Below are 26,462 nucleotides of genomic sequence, written 5' to 3'. Positions count from 1 at the left end.
AAGGATATACAAGAGGGATGAGAGCACAGAATAAGAAGTGCAATGTGAACAACAACGGGTGAAATTAATTTCAGGGGAAAAAAAAAAAAAAAGAACTACAGAATACCAGAGATTGAAATGCCTTCATTTTATAATAAAAATGCATCAAAGGGGAAGGAGAGGCAGTGGAGAGTGGAAAGAACACAAGTGTGGGAGAATTGGGTTCACCTTCCAATTCTGGTACTAAGCAGATGAAGTCACCCATATGACTCTGGACAATACAGCCCTTTGTGCCTCAGCTAACTGGTCTGGGGCTGGTTCTAGAACCGTGGTTTTCACATGTATTCCCTGGGCATCAAAAGATTCCACAAGGTGCTTCAGTACCCAATGAGGAGAGCAAGGGGATTAGGTCCCAACCTCATTTCAATAAAGCAGCTCCACTTCTATTCCATGTAAGAGTTCATATAAAAATGTTCCACCGCTGTTTTAAAAAGTTTGAAAACCCCTTTCCTTACTACAAAATTTAAAATAGAAGTCTCTGCTGTACTCACTCATAGTATCCCTTTCTTTTCTTGTATAGTCCTCGTCACAGTTTGCAATTACATATAATTAGCATTTACTTTTTGACTGGCCTCACTCAAGAGGCTGTAAGCTTCATGAGAGCAGGGCCCATAGGGTTTATTCCACCACCGTGTTCACACTGCTTACCTAACACTGCGACTGACACATAGTGGGCGCGCAACAAATATTTTTCAATAATGAAATTTTATGATTCTACTTTCCACTCCACTCTACATGAAACAATGTTTTAGCTAAACCAAAAAGTGCAAATTGGTGAAGGGCTCATGGAAGAGATGTCCTGATAAGGAAGTCAAAGAAGGATAGCTAACAGGCCATTTGGGATGGTAAAAATTCTTGAGTGGGAGGAGTAATGATGATTAAATAATGTTCTCAGGAGTTTACCTGGACACAGGAAAACAGGAGTATTTCTCATATGTACTAAATGCATCAGGTCAACTCTGCCTGTTAAATCAGGCTTGGCATTTAATTTCTGGGCCAAAAGAATCTAAAAGTAATTTTAAATGCCCTAATACATTAGGGAGTTTGCCAGGGGAATAAAGAACCACACGCCACTCATTAAATGTGTATCAAAGTCTCTGCTAAAAAGGCCATACAGAGACCTTTGGAGACAGTGCTATGACAGTGAATTACAAACCAGCTGAAGGTATAGTGTAGGGATTTCTGGTTCAAACTGGCAGACTGAGCACATGCTGAGAGCTCACCCTCCTGTACCAAAGAAAAATGATTTAAAGATATAAAAATTAATTGATGCATGCATAGCTAGAATCCAATTTAAAAAAAAAAAAGGGAAACTTTCTTTAAGCCTAAAAAAAATGAAGAAGTATCCCCCAAGGAAGAAAATAAACAAGAAGCCATCGTGGTGAGCAAGGGCTGTGCTGAGCTGCCATCAGCTACACACAGGATTGCAGGCCAACTTTGAGGAGGTTGGAAGAACTTGACCAAATCCCACCTCCCCCGCCAAAAAAAATCCCAGAGAAAACAGAGCATCTAAAAAGGTCTTTAAAATGAGTATATTTAATACCCTCAGGCACCTAAAGGATAGAATAGCATTCATTAAATGTTCAGAAAAAGAACCAATTAGAAATTTTTAAAATGAAAACCATAATTATTGAGATTTTTATTATTTTATTTATTTATTTATTTATTTTTAATTTATTTATTTATTTTTGGCTGCGTTGGTCTTCGTTGCTGCGCACGGGTTTTCTCTAGTTGCAGTGAGCAGGGGCTACTCTTCGTTGTGGTGCAAGGGCTTCTCATTGCGGTGGCTTTTCTTGTCATGGAGCACGGGCTCTAGGTGCGTGGGCTGAATAGTTGTGGCTCACAGGCTCTAGAGCGCAGGCTCAGTAGTTGTGGCACATGGGCTTAGTTGCTCCGTGGCATGTGGGATCTTCCCAGACCAGGGCTTGAACCTGTGTCCCCTGCATCGGCAGGCGGATTCTTAACCACTGCGCCACCAGGGAAGTCCCTACTGAGATTTTTTAAAACCTCCACAGATAGGCTGAATATACAAGCCTGAATACAGCTAAAGGCTGATGGTACTTTTTTTTTTAAGTTAAGAAACATGAGAGCTAAATCCAGTTTTAAAGTCTATAACTCAGAGTTCCAGAGAGACCAGAGGCAATGAAGGAGAGGCAATAGTATCTAACATAGAAAATGGATGAGAATTTTTCAGAATTGATGAAAGACATGAGCCTTTAGAGAGTAAGAATTCTCTGAGTAGTAAAACAAATTAAATAAACTTTTAAAAAAAGTTTGTATCCAGACAAATTATAGTAAAACTTCAGATTACCAATGTTATAAAGAAAACCATAAAAGTTACTAGTGAAATATGAGAGGGTCAACAAAAAGGAAGGGGAATCAGATTGTTATCAAGACTGGTTACAAGATAATAGAGGAATATCTTCAAAGAATGAAGGAAAAACATCTTTTGGCTACAATTTAAACCCAGACAAATTATCATTCAACAGTGAGGGTATACCACAACAATTAGGCAAGAAAAAGAAACCAGCTGAAGGTATAGTGTAGGGATTTCTGGTTCAAACTGGCAGACTGAGCACATGCTCAGATATCAGAAAGATATCTAAACTGTAAAGGAAGAAGTAAAACTGTCTCTATTTGCAGATGAAATGATCTCATATATAGAAAACCCTAAAGAATCTACCCCTCACTCCCCAAAAAACAACTGTTAGAGCTAATAAACAACTGCAAGGTCAATGTACAAAATCAGTTGCATTTCTATATACTAGCAATGAACAATCTGAAAATGAAATTAAGAAAACAATTTCATTTATAACAGCATCAAAAAGAATAAAATTCTTAGGAATAACTTTAATCAAAGAAATGCGGCGCCGTATCCCGGAGGCCCGCTTGACTGCAAGTGGCTGTTCGCTGAGGGACACGGGCAGCTGTGGTCTCAGACGAAGATGAACTGAATCTTCTGGTTATCATAGTTGATACCAACCCAATTTGGTGGGGAAAGCAAGCATTAAAGGAATCTCAGTTTACTTTATCAAAATGCATAGATGCAGTGATGGTGTTAGGAAATTCTCATTTATTCATGAATCGTTCCAACAAACTTGCTGTGATAGCAAGTCACATTCAAGAAAGTCGATTCTTATATCCTGGAAAGAACGGCAGACTCGGAGACTTCTTTGGAGACCCTGGCAACCCTTCTTCTGAATTTACTCCCTCAGGAAGTAAAGATGGAAAATACGAGTTGTTAACAGCAGCAAATGAAGTTATTGTTGAAGAGATCAAAGATCTAATGACCAAGAGTGACATAGAAGGTCAACATACAGAAACTCTGCTGGCAGGATCCCTCGCCAAAGCTCTTTGCTACATTCATAGAATGAACAAGGAAGTTAAAGATAATCAGGAAATGAAATCAGGGATATTGGTGATTAAGGCTGCAGAAGACAGCACGTTGCAGTATATGAACTTCATGAATGTCACCTTTGCAGCACAGAAGCAGAATATTTTGATTGATGCCTGTGTATCAGACTCCGATTCAGGACTCCTCCAACAGGCTTGTGACATCACAGGGGGACTGTACTTGAAGGTGCCTCAGATACCCTCCCTTCTGCAGTATTTACTGTGGGTTTTTCTTCCTGATCAAGATCAGAGGTCTCAGTTAACCCTCCCACCCCCAGTTCACGTTGACTACCGGGCTGCTTGCTTCTGCCATCGAAATCTCATTGAAATCGGCTACGTGTGTTCTGTGTGCTTGTCAATATTCTGCAACTTCAGCCCTATCTGCACTACATGCGAGACAGCCTTTAAGATTTCTCTCCCTCCTGTACTGAAGGCCAAGAAAAAGAAACTGAAAATGTCCGCATGACAGTAGAAATTGTTTCCCCATCACTTAGAGCTATTAATAGAAATTATACGACAGAATCTTTGTTAGGAAGGCTCTGAAAAAAAGAGATATGTGTAAGATAAATTTTAATGAACTTTCTTACAGGAAATATACTAAAACATCATCCTCATCCTATGCTTCTTGGGGGCTGATTTATTTGAGGGAGTCATTCTATGCAATATACCCTAAAATTTTTTCTGACTGGTTTTTGTCCAGAAATGGAGGAAGAAAGCACAAATTTGTGATTTTTTTTTTTTAAATGAGGTGATCATTTGTCAAAGCCAGTCTGTCCTGACTGATTATAAGCGTCAGAACCTACCAAGTCTAGGTTCTTACTGTGAAATGTATGACGTGAAATTTGAACACAGTTTTAGAAAAAGTGACTATTTATGGAGTAATGGCATTAATCAAGATAGAACATGTTACTTGAGTCAACACTTAACTTCGACAGTAGTCACGTAAATAAAATCCTTGTTTTCCAGATTGAGATTTAGCTCCAGATATTAGCAGATACTTATTCTTTTGTCTGACATTAGTACATGTTTGGACAGAGCTATCCAAATGACAGTTTGTCACTGAATATCTCTAAAATCTGATTTTAAATGAGTAAGGAGAGTGAGTGCAGTAGTCTGGTGGGAACTTTTTCTTTAAGAACAGTTGTGTGAAGAGCTTATTTGTGAAAGCCAGTGTCTGGGTTCTGAGGGGGAATTTCTTGGGGAGAATGGATTCTGTACAATGAAGCGTTGCCCCACATAGAATTCATCCCTTTTTTAATGAGGAGGGGGAAAGCATTAATACTGGAGAACTGTTCTCTAGAAGCTTTGGAATTAATACTGAAAAATTCTATAAGTTCAAAAGAAAAATTATTTGCAACAATAAAGAACTTATTTTTCTTTGTAACCTTGAAGTTATTAAAAGTCCTTTTAAATTCCAGCAGAGTGTAGGAAGCATTTTTAGGAATGGTGGCCAATTTAATTTGTTTTTAAAAAAGGAAATTGACAAAGACCTATTTGTGTATACAACCTTGTATATAAATAAGATTTTAATTTTCTCTTGATACCATCTCAGAAACTGAGTCTCACTTAAGCAATTTGGTGTTTGGTTGGATTATTTCAAGTAGATTTTATATTCTGGATTTACAATTTTGTTAACAAATACACAAAGATTTTGGTGATCACTTTGCAAGTATTTGCTAATCTTTAAGAATCTGTTTGTCTTTTAAAAATAATATTTAATATTTCACAGCCTAACTATGTGTAATGGAGATCTCTATTTTAAGTCTAGGAAGCAAAGCACCATATATCTAAAGATGAATAATTTCAAACAAGCTGATAAGGTTTTTGTTATTACTTTTTCATTTGACATGTTTTATGAACTGGCCTAATTCTGTTTAAATTTTATTTTTAACAGTTGTGTTTGTGGTTTATTTTGTATAAATGTTTATAATAAAATAATTTAAATTTTCAAAAAAAAAAAAAAAAGAAATGCAACACCTGTACACTGAAAACCACAAAACATCATTGAAAGAAATTAAAGAAGATCTTGGGCTTCCCTGGTGGCTCAGTAGTTAAGAATCCGCCTGCCAATGCAGGGGACACGGGTTCGAGCCCTGGTCCAGGAAGATCCCACATGCCGCAGAGCAACTAAGCCTGTGCACCACAACTACTGAGCCTGCGCTCTAGAGCCCGCATGCCACAACTACTGAGCCCGCACGCCACGACTACTGAAGCCTGCCCACCTAGAGCCTGTGCTCTGCAACAAGAGAAGCCACTGCTATGAGAAGCCCGCTCACCACAACGAAGAGCAGCCTCCGCTCGCCGCAACTAGAGAAAGCCCAAGCGCAGCAACGAAGACCCAATGCAGCCAAAAATAAAATAAATAAATTTATTAAAAAAAAAAAAGAAATTAAAGAAGATCTAAATAAATGGAAAAACACTCCATGTTCATGGATTGGAAGACTTAACATTGTGAAAACAGTAATATTCCCCAAATTGATTTACAGATTCAGCTCAATCCCTATCAAAACCACAGCTGCCTTTTTTGTAGAAATGGACAAGGTGATCCTAAGTTCATATAGAAATACAAGAAAGATAGAACAGCCAAAATAATCTCCCAAAAGAACAAAAGTTGCAGGATACATACTTCCTGATTTCAAACTTACTACAAACCTATTGCAAAGCAGACTAGTTTGCTTTATGTTAGAAGGTTCAGGGATATTCATAAATTATCCGTCACTCTCTGCAGTTACACAGAAATCCCTAATTAATATCTGAAATTATTGTCTTTGAAAGAGTTTCTAAGTCTAAACACTGTGTAAGGATTAAACAACAGTTCATGAAGGCTTTTTAAGTAGCTCTCTAACTGGTGCCCCTGTCAGCGCCATGAACTCTACTTCACACCCCACACCTCTGTTTGCATGGTTTGTTGGAATTCCCAGAGTAGAAGTACAGCTGATAATGGTACTCTTACAGCTTCTTCACTCAAGGTCTTCACTATTTCTCCTCTGTCCCCATATAAAGGTTGGGGAAATGACAAATGGACACAGTCACAGGAAGCTAAAGGATGTTGCTGTAGACAGAATGCTGAAAGTGACTTTGATGATGTGTTAGGAGGGGTCTATTTTTCATTTCAAAGATGTTAAGCTTTTGGATCCACCAGTGCTTTTTCACTCATAACTTACTGCAGTGCACCCAGAGCAACAAAACATTTGACTTGATCCATTTAAAAGTTTACATGTTCAAGTTAGTTTTGGAGATCTTTCCTTGGGAAAGATCAAGTTATATATGAGACTGCTTTCCCTGTTTTTAAAAAAGAAAAATATCAAAAGCTTGCTGCCACTTATACTTCTCCTACTTTCCTATTACTCTCCTTCCTTCCACTGCTACTTATAACATTTAAGATCACAATAAATTAGAAATATAACTCCGTTTCACTTTGATGACTCAATTTCATCCAAACTCTTTAAATGCATCTCTGACATCAGTGTCTTCATCATCACTAAAGGTTCTCTGAGTCATCACACAATTCTCCAGAGTACATCATGGTCATTTCTGCCCAAATTGTTTAGAAATAACTCCTCTGTATCTAATGTTCTCAGTAGAAAATGTACCACAAGCTTCTCCCATAATATTAAGCCAGTTGGCATTTTCATCTATAATCACTTAATGCATTTTTATTTTTAAAATTAAACTTAATCTTTTCTACACACATAATTAATAAGCTTTATCTAATGAGAATATGGGAGAACACTGCACTCACTACTAATCTGAGGGCTTCCCTGATGGTGCAGTGGTCAAGAATCCGCCTGCCAGTGTGGGGGACATGGGTTCGAGCCCTGGTCCAGGAAGATCCCAGATGCCGCGGAGCAACTGAGCCCGTGCGCCACAACTACCGAGCCTGCGCTCCAGAGCCTGCGAGCCACAACTACTGAGCCCACATGCCACAACTACTGAAGCCCGCCCACCTAGAGCCCGTGCTTCGCAACAAGAGAAGCCACCACAATGAGAAGCCTGCACACTGCAATGGAGAGTAGCCCCCACTCGCCGCAAGTAGAGAAAGCCTGCGTGCAGCAACGAAGATCCAACGCAGCCAAAAATAAATAAATTAAAAAAAAACTGATGTGAGAACATTTTTAAGCATACAGAGGATGTTTAGAAAAATTGTTCAGATACTTAACCCTAAAAGAAATCTCAACTCTACCAAAGAATCAACATCATACAGAATACCACCTCCTACCAAAAGTCGATAATATCAGAAAGCATCAAAAAATACCCTCCAAAGTCTCATGTGTTTGGAGATTTTAAAAATCACCTTAACTCTGCATATTAGAAAAAAAGAATTTAAAAAAATCAATTAAATGAATAACCATCTAAAGAAGTAAGAAAATAGTAACAGGGTTTGATCCTTACATGTTAGAAGGAAGGAAGGAAGGAAGGAAGGAAGGAAGGAAGGAAGGAAGGAAGGAAGGAAGGAAGGGAAAAAAACCCATGAATGCCCTTAAGACTTATATAAACTGCGTATTTGACATCTCTATTTGGGTATCAAAAAAACCTCAACATGTCCAAATGGAGTTCTCATTCTAGACAAACTTGTTCACCTATAGGTATCCCCATCTCTATCTTTCCAATTGTTCAGGTCAAAGTGACATCTCCCTTCCTCTCAAACTCCACATCCAATCTGTCAGCAAGATTTTTATCCCTACATATTATACCAGGTCTAGATTTAAAGGCTGAGCTCAGACAGATAACATAAATGGCAGTTTAATCAATTTCTCGAACTGAAGATGTTAAATATTCATCTCAAGAAACTCTATGGAGAAGCTCTTAACAAGAATGTTTTTCTTGTAATAAACTGGACACAGGAAATGAGTGAAAAATAACAGCTGGGCTTATACAGAATTAAACATGAGGTGGTGACAGCTTGGAAGAAATGGCTAAGGAGAATAAAGAAGTCACTTAAATTCCAAAAAGAATTCTACTAAAAAAGCGAGAAACCAACGAGGAAGATTATTCAATATGAATTAACAGAATATTTTCTTAAATTCATGCTTGGAGTCCATGTATCCAATTTTACTCTTAAAATGATCCCATTAAATTACCCAATAGGGAAAAAATAAGTGAGACAAAAGAGAAAGGTCCTTTTACGAAAGGAAAAGATGCCTTACTTTAACCTTATCTTGATCTCTAGAATTATTTCAAGTAGTAAAATAAGAACCTCTCTCCAAAATCTAATAAAAAATAACAGATTTTTACAATCTGAGTAACCTTTCTTTAATTGCCTTCCAAAGCTTCAGTAAGGGCATATCAAAGTCATATCAAATAAACAAGTAGTAAAGTCCTATAGTGTGACCTTGAAGGGAAGGACAAGAAACTTGACAAATTTAACCTGATTTAACTAGAATTTACAACTGGGCTCCATACTCCAGAAGCACAACAAATCAGTAGAGTTTAGTTCCACCAACACTGGAGTGTGCCAGTTACTAAGGATATGCAAGCCCAGACCTTAAGAAGTTGATGGTGCAAAGGAGGTGCTTACAGTCTTCAAGAAATCCAGGTCCAAAACATACTCAAGAAATCCTTAAAGAAGGAGAGAACACTTTATTGGGTGCCCAAATGACTAATAAAACAAGAGCTAAAAGAATCTAGGTAAGGAAAGAAGAGATTCATATGAGTTAGCTGCCTCTAGGGTTCAAAGGTTTCATGAATGCAGCAGAATCTAAGCTCGGCTCATGGACATATAAAGCATGGAAAGTCTGGAAGAGACAAGAAGGGCATTCAGGAAAAGGGGGTATTTGGGCTAGGACATCATGAGCCAGCTCAGAGGTATGGGAAGAGATAAAATTTTTTAAAGGGTAGGAAGGAGGCAGGTCTGGCCAAAGTGAGGCTTTGTCCTGCATAATTTAGCAGTAGAAGATAAGATTAAAAAAGTAAGGTGGGTCCTGATTACACAGGGCCTTGAATTCCAGCTTGAGGAGTGCCTCCTTAATTCTACAGTCAGTGGAGCTTTGTAGATTTTTAAATAGGGAAGTAATATGACAAAGGCAGTGATTCAAGAAGATTGATTTGTCAACCCTGTACACAGAGTTGAGGTTTAACAAGAATGAAAAAGGCTAACTTAGCAGGTGTTAAACTTAGGCAGTAGTCAAAAGTGGGCAAGACCTGTAAAGGTGCTAAGAAATATTCATATTACCCTGAATTGCAACCAGATCACAGCATATACATTCTATTAAGAAATTTAACTCAATGAAATAAACTTCTGAGGCTCAATATCTGCAAGAAATTATGTTACAAGTATACCCTAGGTTTAGCTAGGGGAGAAATAAAGCTCAAAGAAAAGCAGATTTCTCCAATATTAATGATTATTTTTCAAGGATTTTTTAGTAATCATAATGAATTGCAGGATCATGGCTTCCAACCCCAAAATGTTGATATTATTAGCTCTAGCTCTTTAAAAACACAAGAAAAAGACCTGCCTCATCCTCACATACTGATACAATTTCTTGTATAGCCTGAATACTTCATGAAGATCACTGCTATTAGTAAGTCGTGAGCATATACACATGCATTTATTCATTCCACAAATATTTATTTAAGGTCTACTATTTGCCAGGTCCATTCTATACCCTGGAGATACAGCAGGAAACAAAATAAAGTTTTTGTCTTCAAAGGGCTTACAATCTAGTGGAGTACAGATTATAAAGAAATACAAAAACGTATAAAGTAATGTCATGTATCAGTGCCACGAAGAAATTAAAACAAGGCAATGGGATACTGACGATGGTGCTATTTTAGGTAAGACAGTTAAGATGAGGCTCTCTGAGAAGCTAACATTTAAGGAGAGATCTGAATGAAGTAAGGGAATGAGCCACATGAATTATATGATAATTAAGTCCACATGCAAAAAAAGAGACTTAGACCCTTACCTTAAACCATACACAAAAATTAGTTCAAAATTAACACAAAAATGGACTACAGATTGAAACGTAAGGTTAAAACTATAAAACTTCTAGATGAAAACACAGGAGAAAATCACTGTGACCCTGGGTTAGGCAAAAGTTTCTTAGATATGACATGAAAAGCACAATCCATAAAAGAAAAACATGGATAAAGTGGCCTTCCTCAAAATTACGAGCTCTTCTCCTCAAAAGATCATTAAGAAAATGAAAAGATAAGACACAGACTGGAAAAAATTATCTGTAGATCATATATCTATCTGACAGAGAACTTGTGTCCAGAATATATAAAGAACTCTTAAAACTCAGTAAGCAGACGACAAACCAACCAGGTATAAAATGGGTGAGAGAAATTGTCACAGGCCAGAGGAGCCTAAGGAGACGTGACGAATAAACATAACGGTACCCTGGACAGGAAACTGGAAAAGAAAAAGGACATTAGGAAACAAACTAATGAAATCTCAATAAAGCACGGAGTTCAGTTAATAACAATATCAATATTGGTTCATTTGTATAATGTTAACAACAGGGGAACTGAGTGCAGCGTATACGGGAACTCTCTGTCCTATCTTAGCTACATTTCTCTAAATCTAAAACTACCCTAAAATGGTGAAAGATATAAATAGACAATTATAGAAAGAAGATATATGAATGGTTTATTAGTACATGAAAAGGTGCTCAACATCATTAGTCATCGGGGAAATGCAAATTAAAACTACAATAAGGTACCACTACTCACTAGCTAGGATGGCTATAAATACAAAAGATTGACAATATACCCAGTGCACTGGTGAGAATGTGGAGAAACTGGAGCTCTCATGTATTGCTGGTGGGACTGTAACAGGTACAGTCACTTTCAAAAAACAGTTCAGCAGTTTCTTAAAATGTTAAATATACTCTTACCCTGCACGACCCAGCAATTCTCCTCCTAGGTATCTACCCAAGAGACATGTGAAAACATATGTCCACACAAAGACAAAGATGTTCATAGCAGGATTATTCATAATAGTCAAAAACTGTAAATGAGCCAAGTGTCCATCAACAGGTGAAGGGATAAACAAAATGTGGTATTCATATAATGGGATATTTTCAGCATTGAAAAGGCATAAACTACTGATACTTGCTACAACATGGATAAGCCTCAAAAATATTATGTTAAGTGAAAGAAGCCAGAAACAAAAAACTACATATCATTCTGTTCATATAAAATGTCTAGAAAAGGCAAAACTACAGAAACAGGATGTATATCAGGGGCTATAGGTGGGAGCTGGGATTGACTACAAATGGGTACAAGAGAACTTTTTTGGATGATGAAAAAGTTCTAAAACTGGATGGTGGTGATGGGTGCAAAACTACATACATTTACTATAACTCATTTAACTGTAACAGTGGGTGAATTTTATGACGTGTAAATTATACCTCAATAAAACTGTTTTAAAAAAAAAGACAAATCAAAACCACAATGTTCTATTACCTCATACCCATTAGGGTAACTTAAAAACAAAGCAAAACAAAACAGAACATTACAAGTGTTGGTAAGGATGTGGAGAAACTGGAACCCTTATACTTTGTTCATGGGATTGTAAAATGGTGCAACCACTATGGAAAACAGTATGGAGGTTCCTCAAAAACTAAAAATAGAACTACCATATCATCTAGCAGTCCAACCTCTGGGAATATAACCCAAAGAATTAAAAGCAGGGTCTCAAAGACATATTTGTACACCCATCTTCATAGCATTATTCAGAATAGCCAAAAGGTGGAAACCCAAATGTCTGTTGGCAAAGGAATGGACAAACAAAATGTGGTATATACATACAATGGAATATTATTCAGCCTTAAAAAGGAAGGAAATCCTGACACATGTTAGAACATGGATGAACCATGAGGACATTATACTATGTGAAATAAGACAGTCACATAAAGACAAATAATATATGATTCTACTTATATGAGGTATCTTAGGTACTCAAATTCATAGAAAGAGGAAGTAGAATGGTGGTTACCAGAGGATCTTGGTAAAGAGGAGTTGATGCTTAATGGATATATTGTTTTCGATTTGCAAGTTGAAAAAGTTCTGGAGATCTGTTTCACAACAATGTAAATATACTTAACACTACTGAACTGTGCACTTGAAAATAGTTAAGATGGTAAATTTTATGTTATGTGTATTTTACCACAATTAAAAAGAAAGAAAGAAAACCAAGGGATGGTGTTTGGGCAATGCTAGATTTACAGTTTAAAAGCAGGCTGTTTTATGGCAGTACAGTGCTAAACAGAGTGAGAAAAATCCCAAGGGGTGGGTGAAACTGAGCAGATCAAAGTCACAACCACTTATAATTATCCTCCTAGGATTAAACCTTGAGTATGGTTGTTTTAAATAATGCTATTTCTCCTTACTGCATCACAATCAATCACCACATTTGCTGTTCACATGACCATCCCTCTCTATCACACACACACACAGGAACCACACATATATACTCACATGTGTGGGTTTCTGAGTATATGCAAGTTCTCCCATCCCCAACACACACACACACACACAGAAGTTCAGGCAAAAGTCTTATCCTATTCCTAGGACTATCTCACATGATGCGTGACCCTTGGTACCAGTGCTCTCTGTGCTCCCTCCTTCTTCTTGGGAGAGATACACTTCCCGGGCCAGCTACCCAAAGCCCAGAAGAGAATGATTATCTGGGACCTTCAGCCTGAAATGGAGCCAAACAGACAACACCCAAACCAGAACTGAGTGAAGCTCAAGGCTCTAAGAGAATCTTGTGTTCTTCAGCTGCTAGGTTTTCAAAATCATCCCAGCAAAATGCAAGACAGAATTAGTGTCAGATAAGCTGTGACCTGAGAACCATAAGAGCCTTCACATTCTAGGTTATCTAAATAGAATAAAAAGCAGCTTTTCTTTTCTCAAAAGGTCAAATTAGATAAACCTGAAATGTTAGATATCTGATGGCCCACTAGTGAGCAGACTGTGTCACCATGCCTAGGTTTTTCAAAATCATTACGGCAAAACGCAAGACAGAATTAATACCAGATGAGCTATGATCTAAGAGCCAAAGTATGACTTGCCTGTTGGAAATAGCTCAAAATTATAACCTTCCAAATAGGTTCAGCCTCAGGAGACCAGAATGAATCTGATACTCCTTTCAAGTGACTAGAACATCAGATTCACCTAGGAATCTAAGAGAAAAGTATCATCTTGCTGGTTTCCTCAAACAAGACTCTCCTCCAGCACCCACAGAGCCCCACTCACAATTCACATTCAGTAAATACTTGTGGAAGACAGTGATTTCAGTCCAGATCAACTTATCAATATCATAAATTCTACAACAATTTATTTTGGAATATAGTAAAAGCAGTTAATAACTCTCATTGAAAAAAAACAAATTTGGCTCATAAAGAAAGTTGCAAACAATAAGGCATTTGGTTTGGCACAGGACAATTAGCCAGAAGCACCCTTGTCACAAAAGTCATTTCAAATTCCAAATCCATCCATCATTTTAAAAGAAGGGTCAGAAATATGTGCTTAAATAACTAAACAACATAAACAAGAAGTTAGACCTGTTTTCTCATAGGGTTACAAATGGTCTTAGATTACTCCTGGTCTGGTGAATTCCTACTGATCTACTTAAAGTCATCATGAATAAGAACAAAACTGGCAGAATTTTTGCATTATGCTAAAAAGTTCACAAACACTGAAAGCACCAGATGTTTAAAGCATAGTTGTCTAAAGTTCAAAAAACAAAAAAAATAAACTATGTCTTGGTATAGAAAAACAACAAAGAGGACAGATATGGGTTGATTAAATCAAGGTAGTGCATATGTATAGTCTAAGTCAGTATTAAACAGAAGAGTAGTTAAAATAGGACAATTAAGAGCCATATTAAAGTTAATGTTAATTAACTGTTAATTATAATTTAACAGTTTTTTAATTGTCTAGGTTAATTCTGTTTTGATACAAGGTGTGGAGGAAACTGGTTAGTTTAGCTGTTCAAACATTCTACACATTTATTAGGCACATGCTGTGAGAAACAGGAAGAAGGTAGTCTGGTTTCTAAGTAACAAATTTTATCCAAATGTTTTAACAGAAGAAGTTACCAAATTAACCTTTACGCTTGGGTGGGGAAAAAAAAAAAAACCTGGACCATCAAACCAAAGAATATGATGAGCATTCAGAAAAATGAATACCAAGAAGCACAAAGTGCCCTAAATTTGCAGTTTTAATCAACTCTTTTTTAAGACTAGGGATTGGCAAACTTTTCTGTGAAGAGCCAGATAATAAATATTTTAGGTTTTGAGGGTCATACGATTTCAGTTACAAAGACTCAATTTTGCCACTGTAGCCCAAAAGCAGCCATAGACAGTACGTAAAGGAATTAGCATGGCTGTGTCCCAATAAACGTTCATTTATGGACACTGAAATCTGAATTTCATATAACTTTCACAAAATACTATTCTCCTGTTTATTTCTCTTCAACCATTCAAAAATATAAAAAAATCATTCTCAGGTCATGGGCCAGACAAAAACAGGTGACAGGTTGGATTTAGCCTGTGGGCTGCAGTAACCGCTGTTTAAGAGAACAGATCAGTCACAGGTGGTGCATCGAGGGGGACACCAGTCATGCTCCTCCTTGCTGGAATTCAGAGGAACAAATATACTGAGCCGACATCAGAAATAAATATATAAACCATAAACTGAAATGTAATGGTGATGAATTGCTAATTAAAGAAATCTGATATAAGAATTATGTGGTTAGGGCCTCCCTGGTGGCGCAGTGGTTAATAATCCGCCTGCCAATGCAGAGAACACGGGTTCAAGCCCTGGTCCAGGGAGATCCCACATGTCGCAGAGCAACGAAGCCCGTGCGCCACAACTACTGGGCCTGCGCTCTAGAGCCCGTGAGCCATAACTACTGAGCGCACGTGCCTAGAGCCCATGCTCCACAAGAGAAGCCACCGCAATGAGAAGCCTGTGCACCGCAACGAAGAGTAGCCCCCGCTCGCCACAACTAGAGAAAGCCCGCGCACAGCAATGAAGACCCAACACAGCCCAAAATAAAATAAAATAAAATAAAATAAATTTAAGAAAAAAAAAAAGAATTATGTGCTTAGATAATTAGATCCTAAGCACCAGCAAACTGCTTGAATTAGGCTAGCAGAAAGTTTATCAGACTCTTCAACGGTCAGAAGTTTCACAAAAATGTTCTGACCAAAAGAAACAACTAATTTCTCTCAAAGACTTAGAAGGAAACTTGCTACAGTGTTGATGATAAGTAAACTGGTTTTTTTTTTTTTTGAAGTTTATTTGAAAAACGTTGTTTACATAATATTCTCAGCTCACCAGAAAAGAAATACAATGGCCCAATCGAGGAAATATGCCTGACATCTAGTGGAAGCCTTAGGTACTGTAGGTATGTGACCTATATTATTTACTGAAAGAAAAACAAACAAACAGAAGAAGGGGGATGGGGTAGATGTCTGTTTATATAAATCATGTTTAGTGTCATTCATTAATTCAATACATTTTAAATGCCTACCATGTCCCAGGCACTATTTTAGGCACTGAGAACTCAGTGAAGAACAAACAAGACAGTCCCAGCCTTTGCAGAGTGTACATTTTTATGACATGCTTTACTTTATTCTGAGGAAAAGACTTTAAAAGTTTAGAATACAGTATTTATAACATCCTAACCTCTTAGAAGCACTTTCAGATACATTATCCTTAAACAATATCCTGAGATAATTAAGATGAGTTTTATTACCACCATTTTACAGAAAAGTAAACTGTTGTCTCTTGATTTTTAATCTAGTTTTTCTTCTGTCACATCACACTGCCTCCCTTATATTTTTCAACCAACCCAGTTACAGCTATTCGATGTTTGCCCTTGATTCTAAACCTAACCACAGGGTTCAACAACGGTTTGATTACCATAAGTTTCTACAATAACAATTTCTTACTGGGTCAGCATGTTAGGAAACCAGGAAAGAAGGTTTGGCATGGAGTGAGGAGTCCCAGACTCCGGTCCCAACTCCAGCACTTTGTAGCTGTGTGATCTTGGGCAGGTCAAGCAACCTCCCCGATCCTGTTCCCTGATATGTAACAGGTTAATGCTATGTATACTACAAAGGTTGCTGTGAGGGTTAAATGAAATAACATACACGGAAGAGGTTAACAAAGGGCTCAGAACACTGTGGGTGTTCAATAAATATCAACACTTGAATCTCAAATTTGTGAGCATCTGAGTATCTCTACCCTATGCCAACAATGAAACGTAAGCAATTAGCATTAAAATATACTTAATCTCAATTCCTGTGCCGAATTTCCACCGGAGTCTTAATTTTACTTCTAGGCATTTAATGGTAAAACCTAAGATTTTTAAAATATGTTGGCCACTCTCGCGCGTACGCTGAGTGAAGAAGGGGAAAGGGCTGTGTTGTTAGGAGAGTTACTTTAGAAGTCACCCTTGTTACCAAAGCACCAGTTTCAATAGCTGTCTGTTTCTTAACCTTTTGCTTGGTTGATTTTCATGGAACTAGTAGATTTTTTTTTTTTTTTGTCTCTCTGCTAAAAAGCTCTGTATCTTCCGTGTTCCGCTGACATTGCTGTTCCTGAAGTGCAGGTGTCAGTGGTCTGCAATCAGTTTTTGTTTTGTTTTGGGGGAGTCTAATCTCTTAGGAGTATTTGCACTCTACTGAAAGCCTTGCCAAACGATTTTGTAAACACAAGATTAGGAAAAGGAAAGGGTATTAGACTGGACAAGAGTGCGGGAGACCCTTTTACATGAGTGTGTGAACATTTCCTGTGTTGCCTTCGGACCCACGGTTTGTGGTCCACAATCTAGCCGCTGTAGAGCTTCTGTTGACTCTTGCAAGTGGACACCTGGGTCTTAACTTCCCTGCTGTACGTTTCTTTGAGGGTGCAGCTAAAAAAGTGGTGGTCTTGGACATGAGGTAAGAGGGTGACACCTTGGCCTCAGCCATCATCTGTCTTCTGCTGGCACTGGTTGAATCTCATCAAGTTCAGTCTTTGACGTGTGGATGACAGGGTCTTGGTGTGTCAGCCAGGCGTCACGGCTGTGCCTCTGAGGTGGGAGAGCCAAGTTCAGGACACTGGTCCACAAGAGACCTCCCAGCTCCATGTAATATCAAACAGCAAAAATCTCCCAGAGATCTCCATCTCAACGCCAAGACCCAGCTCCACTCAACGACCAGCAAGCTACAGTGCTGGACACCCTATGCCAAACAACTAGCAAGACAGGAACACAGCCCCATCCATTAGCAGAGAGGCTGCCTAAAATCATAATGAGGCCACAGACACCCCAAAACACACCACCAGACGTGGACCTGCCCACCAGAAAGACAAGATCCAGCCTCATCCACCAGAACACAGGCACTAGTCCCCTCCACCAGGAAGCCTACACAACCCACTGAACCAACCTTAGCCACTGGGAACAGACACCAAAAACAACAGGAACTACGAACCTGCAGCCTGCAAAAAGGAGACCCCAAACACAGTAAGTTAAGGAAAATGAGAAGACAGAGAAACACACAGCAGATGAATGAGCAAGGCAAAAACCCACCAGACCTAACAAATGAAGAGGAAACAGGAAGTCTACCTGAAAAAGAATTCAGAATAATGACAGTAAAGATGATCCAAAATCTTGGAAATAGAATGGAGAAACTACAAGAAACATTTAACAAGGACCGAGAAGAACTAAAGAGCAAACAAACAGGGATGAACAACACAATAAATGAAACTAAAAATTATCTAGAAGCAATCAATAGCAGAATAACTGAGGCAGAAAAACGGATAAGTGACCTGGAAGATAAAATAGTGGAAATAACTACTGCAGAGCAGAATAAAGAAAAAGAATGAAAAGAATTGAGAACAGTCTCAGAGACCTCTGGGACAACATTAAACGCACCAACATTCGAATTACAGGGGTCCCAGAAGAAGAAGACAAAAAGAAAGGGACTGAGAAAATATTTGAAGAGATTATAGTTGAAAACTTCCTTAATATGGGAAAGAAAATAGTCAATCAAGTCCAGGAAGCGCAGAGAGTCCCATACAGGATAAATCCAAGGAGAAACATGCCAAGACACATATTAATCAAACTATCAAAAATTAAATACACAGAAAAAATATTAAAAGCAGCAAGCGAAAAGCAACAAATAACACACAAGGGAATCCCCATAAGGTTAACAGCTGACCTTTCACCAGAAACTCTCCAAGCCAGAAGGCAGTGGCAGGACATATTTAAAGTGATGAAAGGGAAAAACCTACAACCAAGATTACTCTACCCAGCAAGGATCTCATTCAGATTTGACAGAGAAACTAAAACCTTTACAGACAAGCAAAAGCTAAGAGAATTCAGCACCACCAGCTTTACAACAAATGCTAAAGGAACTTCTCTAGGCAGGAAACACAAGAGAAGGAAAACACCTACAATAACAAACTAAAAACAATTAAGAAATGGTAATAGGAACATACATATCGATAATTACCTTAAATGTAAATGGATTAAATGCTCCCACCAAAAGACAGACTGGCTGAATGGATACAAAAACAAGACCTGTATATATGCTGTCTACAAGAGACCCACTTCAGACCTATGGACACATACAGACTGAAAGTGAGGGGATGGAAAAAGATATTCCATGCAAATGGAAATCAAAAGAAAGCTGGAGTAGCAATTCTCATATCAGACAAAATAGACTTTAAAACAAAGACTATTACAAGAGACAAAGAAGGACACTACATAATGATCAAGGGATCAATCCAAGAAGAAGACATAACAATTGTAAATATTTGTGCACCCAACATAGGAGCACCTCAATACATAAGGCAAATATAACAGCCATAAAAGGGGAAATTGACAGTAACACAATCATAGTAGGGGACTTTAACACCCCACTTTCACCAATGGACAGATCATCCAAAATGAAAATAAATAAGGAAACACAAACTTTAAATGATACATTAAACAAGATGGACTTAACTGATATTTATAGGACATTCCATCCAAAAACAACAGAACACACATTCTTCTCAAGTGCACACGGAACATTCTCCAGGACAGATCATATCTTGGGTCACAAATCAAGCCTTGGTAAATTTAAGAAAACTGAAATCATATCAAGTACCTTTTCCGACCACAATGCTATGAGACTAGATATCAATTACAGGAAAAAAACTGTAAAAAATACAAACACATGGAGGCTAAAGAATACACTACTAAATAACAAAGAGATCACTGAAGAAATCAAAGAGGAAATCAAAAAATACCTAGAAACAAATGACAATGAAAACACGACGACCCAAAACCTATGGGATGCAGCAAAAGCAGTTCTAAAGGGAAGTTTATAGCAAAACAATCCTACCTTAAAAAACAAGAAATATCTCAAATAAACAACCTAACCTTACACCTAAAGCAATTAGAGAAAGAAAAACCAAAAAAACCTGAAGTTAGCAGAAGGAAAGAAATAATAAAGATCAGATCAGAAATAAATGAAAAAGAAATGAAGGAAACAATAGCAAAGATCAGTAAAACTAAAAGCTGGTTCTTTGAGAAGATAAACAAAATTGATAAACCATTAGCCAGACTCATCAAGACAAAAAGGGAGAAGACGCAAATCAATAGAATTAGAAATGAAAAAGGAGAAGTAATAACTGACACTGCAGAAATACAAAGCATCATAAGAGACTACTATAAGCAACTCTATGCCAATAACATGGACAACCTGGAAGAAATGGACAAATTCTTAGAAATGTACAACCTTCCAAGACTGAACCAGGAAGAAATAGAAAATATGAAGAGACCAATCACAAGCACTGAAATTGAAACTGATTAAAAATCTTCCAACAAACAAAAGCCCAGGAGGAGATGGTTTCACAGGCGAATTCTATCAAACATTTAAAGAAGAGCTAACACCTATCCATCTCAAACTCTTCCAAAATATAGCAGAGGGAGGAACACTTCCAAACTCATTCTACGAGGCCACCATCACCCTGATACCAAAACCAGACAAAGATGTCACAAAAAAGAAAACTACAGGCCAATATCAGTGATAGATTCAAAAATCCTGAACAAAATACTAGCAAACAGAATCCAACAGCACATTAAAAGGATCATACACCATGATCAAGTGGGGTTTATCACAGGAATGCAAGGATTCTTCAAGATACACAAATCAATCAATGTGATACACCATATTAACAAATTGAAGGAGAAAAACCATATGATCATCTCAATAGATGCAGAGAAAGCTTTTGACAAAATTCAACACCCATTTATGATAAAAACCCTCCAGAAAGTAGGCATAGAGGGAACTTTCCTCAACATAATAAAGGCCATATATGACAAACCCACAGCCAACATCGTCCTCAATGGTGAAAAACTGAAACCATTTCCACTAAGATCAGGAATAAGACAAGGTTGCCCACTCTCACCACTACTATTCAACATAATTTTGTCAGTTTTAGCCACAGCAATCAGAGAAGAAAAAGAAATAAAAGGAATCCAAATCGGAAAAGAAGAAGTAAAGCTGTCACTGTTTGCACATGACATGACACTATACATAGAGAATCCTAAAGATGCTACCAGAAAACTACTAGAGCTAATCAATGAATTTGGTAAAGTAGCAGGATACAAAATTAATGCACAGAAATCTCTTGCATGCCTATACACTAATGATGAAAAATCTGAAAGTGAAATTAAGAAAACACTCCCATTTACCATTGCAACAAAAAGAATGTAATGTCTAGGAGTAAACCTACCTAAGGAGACAAAAGACCTGTATGCAGAAAATTATAAGACACTGATGAAAGAAATTAAAGATGATACAAATAGATGGGAGAGATATACCATGTTCTTGGATTGGAAGAATCAACATTGTGAAAATGACTCTACTACCCAAAGCAATCTACAGATTCAATGCAATCCCTATCAAATTACCACTGGGATTTTTCACAGAACTAGAACAAAAAATTTCACAAGTTGTATGGAAACACAAAAGACACCGAATAGCCAAAGCAATCTTGAGAAATAAAAACGGAGCTGGAGGAATCAGGCTCCCTGACTTCAGACTATACTACAAAGCTACAGTAATCAAGACAGTATGATACTGGCACAAAAACAGAAATAGAGATCAATGGAACAGGATAGAAAGCCCAGAGGTAAACCCACGCACATATGGTCACCTTATCTTTGATAAAGGAGGCAAGAATATGCAGTAGAGAAAAGACAGCCTCTTCAATAAGTGGTGCTGGGAAAACTGGACAGCTACATGTAAAAGAATGAAATTAGAACACTCCCTAACACCATACACAAAAATAAACTCAAAATGGATTAAAGACATATATGTAAGGCCAGACACTATAAAACTGTTAGAGGAAAACATAGGCAGAACACTCTGTGACATAAATCACAGCTAGATCCTTTTTGACCCAACTCCTAGAGAAATGGAAATAAAAACAAAAATTAAAAAATGGGACCTAATGAAACTTAAAAGCTTTTGCACAGCAAAGGAAACCATACACAAGACAAAAAGACAACCCTCAGAATGGGAGAAAATATTTGCAAATGAAGCAACTGACAAAGGATTAATCTCCAAAATTTAGAAGCAGCTCATGCAGCTCAATATCAAAAAAACCAACAACCCAATCCAAAAATGGGCAGAAGACCTAAACAGACATTTCTCCAAAGAAGATATACAGTTTGCCAACAAACACATGAAAGAATGCTCAACATCATTAATCATTAGAGAAATGCAAATCAAAACTACAATGAGATATGATCTCACACTGGTCAGAATGGTCATCATCAAAAAATCTACAAACAATAAATGCTGGAGAGGGTGTGGAGAAAAGGGAACCCTCTTGCACTGTTGGTGGGAATGTAAATTGATACAGCCACTATGGAGAACAGTATGAAGGTTCCTTAAAAAACTAAAAATAGAACTACCATACGACCCAGCAATCCCACTACTGGGCATATACTCTGAGAAAACCATAATTCAAAAAGAGTCAGGTACCAAAATGTTCATTGCAGCTCTATTTACAATAGCCAGGACATGGAGGCAACCTAAGTGTCCATCAACAGATGAATGGATAAAGAAGATGTGGCACATATATACAATGGAATATTACTCAGCCATAAAAAGAAATGAAATTGAGTTATATGTAGTGAGGTGGATGGACCTAGAGTCTGTCATACAAAGTGAAGTAAGTCAAAAAGAGAAAAACAAATACCATATGCTAACACATATATATGGAATCTAAGAAAAAGAAAAAGAAAATGTCATGAAGAACCTAGGGGCAAGACAGGAATAAAGACGCAGACCTACTAGAGAATGGACTTGAGGATACGGGGAGGGGGAAGGGTAAGCTGGGACAAAGTGAGAGAGTGGCATGGACATACACACACTACCAAATGTAAAATAGATAGCTAGTGGGAAGTAGCCGCATAGCACAGGGAGATCAGCTCGGTGCTCTGTGACCACCTAGAGGGGTTGGATAGGGAGGATGGGAGGGAGGGAGATGCAAGAGGGAAGAGATATGGGGACATATGTATATGTATAACTGATTCACTTTGTTATAAAGCAGAAACTGACACACCATTTTAAAGCAATTATACTCCAATAAAGATGTTAAAAAATAATAATAAAATAAAATGTTTACAAACTTTTCTCCATCTCCATTACCACCACGATAGTCCAAACCACCATCATCTCTCACCTGGTACATGAAAAAGAAAAAACCTAGCTGGCCTCGGCTTTTTCATCCTTGTCCCACTCCCTATTTCCACACAACAGGAGGTGATTTCTTAACATGCAAAATTCAACATGTCCCTCTCCTATCCAAACCCCTTCAATTTGGGATAATGTCCCAAATCTCAGGTGGCCTTTGCCTACCTCTGCAGCCTTCCTCTTGCTCTCTGTTTTCCTGCTCCTCCTCTGCTGGGAATACTCCTCCCGCTGCCCTCCATGTACCTAATCCCTATTTATGTTTTAGGCTTCACTGTAAATGTTATTCTTCACAAAACCCTTTCTTAACCTACCAGTAAGATAAAGACAGACTATAAGGTAAAGACATCTTATTAGACAATTACTTTATATATATAGGACAAATATGTGATCTATATTATTTCTCAGAGTTTTCAAAGTGAGTATCAATTGTCAAAAGGAAGGCAAAATTAAAACTGCAACACAGTAAACAGGAAAATAATAGAGGTGGGACAAATGGCTCTCCGTTTTGAAAAAAACAAACTTAAATTCCTAGCTCATATCTGACAACAACAACAACAAAAAAGGAAAAAATACAGAAATAAGAAATTTATTGACAGAGGTATTTTTATAATATTGAAGGGAGAAAATTAATTTTAAATACGAAATGGAAGCCAGAAACATAAAGAAAAAAATTAACAAGTTTGCCCATTAAACTAAAACTTCAGTAAGAAACTTTATTCTCTACTCTGAGAAAGATCAAGCTTGAAATGGTCAAAGATATATACATTCCAGCATGCTCCCTTTTTTTTTGAAAATTTGTGAGCAAATAAGCATGCTATGTAAGAAATAACTATTAAGGGTGAGCCTAGTTGAAAAGTGTGTAATTAGTGGCGTAGTTCAAGTACATTGGTCATCCAGCCCCTATTCCCAACTCTCAGCCTCCTTCGTAGATGGCATTCAACCAAATCAGGATTACTGATTTTTAGTAAAACAAATAAAAGCAACTTTAAGTGTCTGAAAATAATACCTGCAATGTGTAAAGACTCCTGAAGTACAAGAATGTTGTCTATTCTTTGTCCAAAAAAGGACCCTTCTAAATTAATATAGTGAAACAATGATTAAAACAATCATGATCCTATCTAAATGAAATATTTTGCTGACTTTAAGCATTCAAATGTAGGAGCTACCTTCATCTCTAAGTGCAAAACAGCAATCTTTTTCTTTTTCCTGATCATGATTAAGAAATGCACAGTGGCCCACTCCTCACAATTTTCTCATCTATACTTGTAACTTTTTCCTAAGGAAGCCAGCCGAAAACACTGTACTTTATAAAATTGGCTTCTTCACTGTCACTCAAACCTATTTGCAAGTAAGCAAAGTACTGTGTGAATACTGTTTGCACCTTGCATAATACCTGGAAGATCCTTAATAAATATTTGCTGAATGAATGGAAAATTTAAATTTCAGCAAGCATTAAGAATTGTTGTTCACATATTTATATTTCAGTTGTACTCTATATGCATTTTTGGATAATTAATAGTGAATTCTTAGCTTGTTGTTCATATAGCTAAAACCATTTATGTTCTAATGAAGTGGTTCCATAATCTGATCAGATTCACAAGGAAACCTTTTCAAAAGGTAGATTCCAGGCCACCCCCAGAATAATGATTCAGTTGACCTAAAACAGAAGTAATCTAGTATTCTATACTTTTAAAAGCTTAGTGACCCTGGTATCAGCCAGGTTTGGGAACCACTGGTATGTGAATATATACATTAAAAAAAATCTGTTAAACATAGAACCTCAAAGTTGAATGCGACTTTAAAAGTTGTCTAGTCAATCCAAATAGGATTAATTACTCAAAATTTCATCAGAATACAAAAGGGAAGCTATCACTACATTTTCTGAGTGGTCTACTGACTATCTACATGGCTTGGGAATAATTTAGATTAATAAATACCTGAACTATAAAATTTGAGTTCTAGGTTATACCTAGTCTGGAAATATCTAGTAAAGTTGAATACACTTATGGCATACATTACTAGAGCTGACCAATATCTGGTTCTCCTCTCCTTCCTAGGTACCCGGAAGATGATCTATACTTGAAGTTAGTACAGTTGTGAAGGAAACGACACGTGTCACCAAAGCACAGAAGAATTGATGTGAGGTCCCCACACACTCTCTTCCCCAGCTGCAGTGACCAATGAGGCCTCGTATTAAGATGGTAGAGCCAGAAACTTCAACTTCAACTGGTCTACCCGACCGTGGAGCATCGTCCAGCGAGAAATCTCCAGCACAACACTTCGCAAACCACTTTTGACATGTTTGATCAGTCACAGCACCTTCTCCGTACACTTGCACAGATCTTTTTGTAAGTTTCAGTTGTGTTTTTACCTTTCTTGAAATAATAAAGCATAATATGCCAAAAATGTTGCTTTTTTTCTTCCATCTTCAATATTAAAATGGCTACACAAAAATGCACCGATTTTGATAAGTCTTTTTTTAAATGCACACTGATATGACAGCTGTCACATACAATCTAACAAAATTGTTTCAAATGAAGTTAAAGACAACTAAGTGCTACTAGAGCCATCTTATGGAAAAAACCAAATGAACCTTTTGGCCCACCCAATATTTATAAAGTAATAAGCTTACAGAAGACTATGCAGAGCATGACCATTTATATAAAGTTTTAAAATATGTGATTTTAAGATGCATATACATCTAGCAAAAGTATAAAAACATGTACAGAGTGACAGATACCAAATAAATGTTAGTGGCTACTCTTTGGGAGAGAGAAACGGTAATGGGATTAGGAAGGACTTAGGAAACCACAACATTATCTACTAAGTTTTATTTATTTTTTTTAAAAAAGATCTGAGGTAAATACAATAAAATGATAATAGTCAATATAGAAAAAATCAGGTTTCAATTCTTAGCTCTCAATCCTACACTGAATTCCTTACTAACAGAAACTAGAAATGGGGAGGGCTTTTTTAATATACAGAGAAGAAGAAATCTGAGGTCAAGTTCATCCTGAGACAAGGGAAGTGGAAACACAGATGACCATGAATGCTCAGCAATTACAGACGCCTGGTGCCTCTGAAAGAGAAGTGAGGGGCTGCATTAGAAAGAGCGGGATTAGTTGAAAGTCTGCCTGTGACGCAGAACACAGCCACCTCCTCCACCGCACTCCCCAGCAGCACACAGCCAGGTGACTACTTTTTTTCTGGGCTGGTAAGAAACTAGAGGTTACCTGCGAGTCAAACTGACCAGAAAGTCTTCAAACTCAGGCACACCAGGGAGAGGTGTGGTATGAATTAGAATGGAGAGATTAACTGAAAGTCTACACTGAA

At 37.5% G+C, this 26,462-nt stretch overlaps 1 protein-coding gene, 1 long non-coding RNA gene and 1 pseudogene across 33 annotated transcripts in view; 2 read left to right on the top strand and 1 right to left on the bottom strand.

Annotated features, from left to right (window-relative positions):
- The window catches only part of LOC309611905, a 348,213-nt gene that overhangs the window by 19,317 nt on the left and 302,434 nt on the right, over window positions 1-26,462 (top strand). The window lies entirely within an intron of this gene.
- Window positions 1-26,462, bottom strand: part of DTNB (dystrobrevin beta) — a 252,130-nt gene that overhangs the window by 95,400 nt on the left and 130,268 nt on the right. For 2 of the 31 annotated variants that reach the window (XM_082356900.1, XM_082356904.1), the window contains one exon: window positions 5,352-26,208. The exons of the other annotated variants lie outside the window; for them this stretch is intronic. In XM_082356900.1, the coding sequence (XP_082213026.1) occupies window positions 26,183-26,208 (26 nt within the window). In that variant the 3' untranslated portion in view covers window positions 5,352-26,182. Of the gene's footprint in view, window positions 1-5,351; window positions 26,209-26,462 lie in introns of those variants that run through there. 31 annotated transcript variants of the gene reach the window in all.
- LOC309611899 (general transcription factor IIH subunit 3 pseudogene) lies at window positions 2,640-7,877 on the top strand (annotated as a pseudogene). Its single transcript has one exon. The product of its transcript is annotated as a general transcription factor IIH subunit 3 pseudogene (transcript).

The sequence above is a fragment of the Balaenoptera borealis genome (genome assembly GCF_965194805.1).
Source record: "Balaenoptera borealis genome assembly, chromosome: 15".
NCBI lineage: Eukaryota > Metazoa > Chordata > Mammalia > Artiodactyla > Balaenopteridae > Balaenoptera > Balaenoptera borealis.
This window is presented reverse-complemented; position numbering and strand designations above follow the sequence as displayed.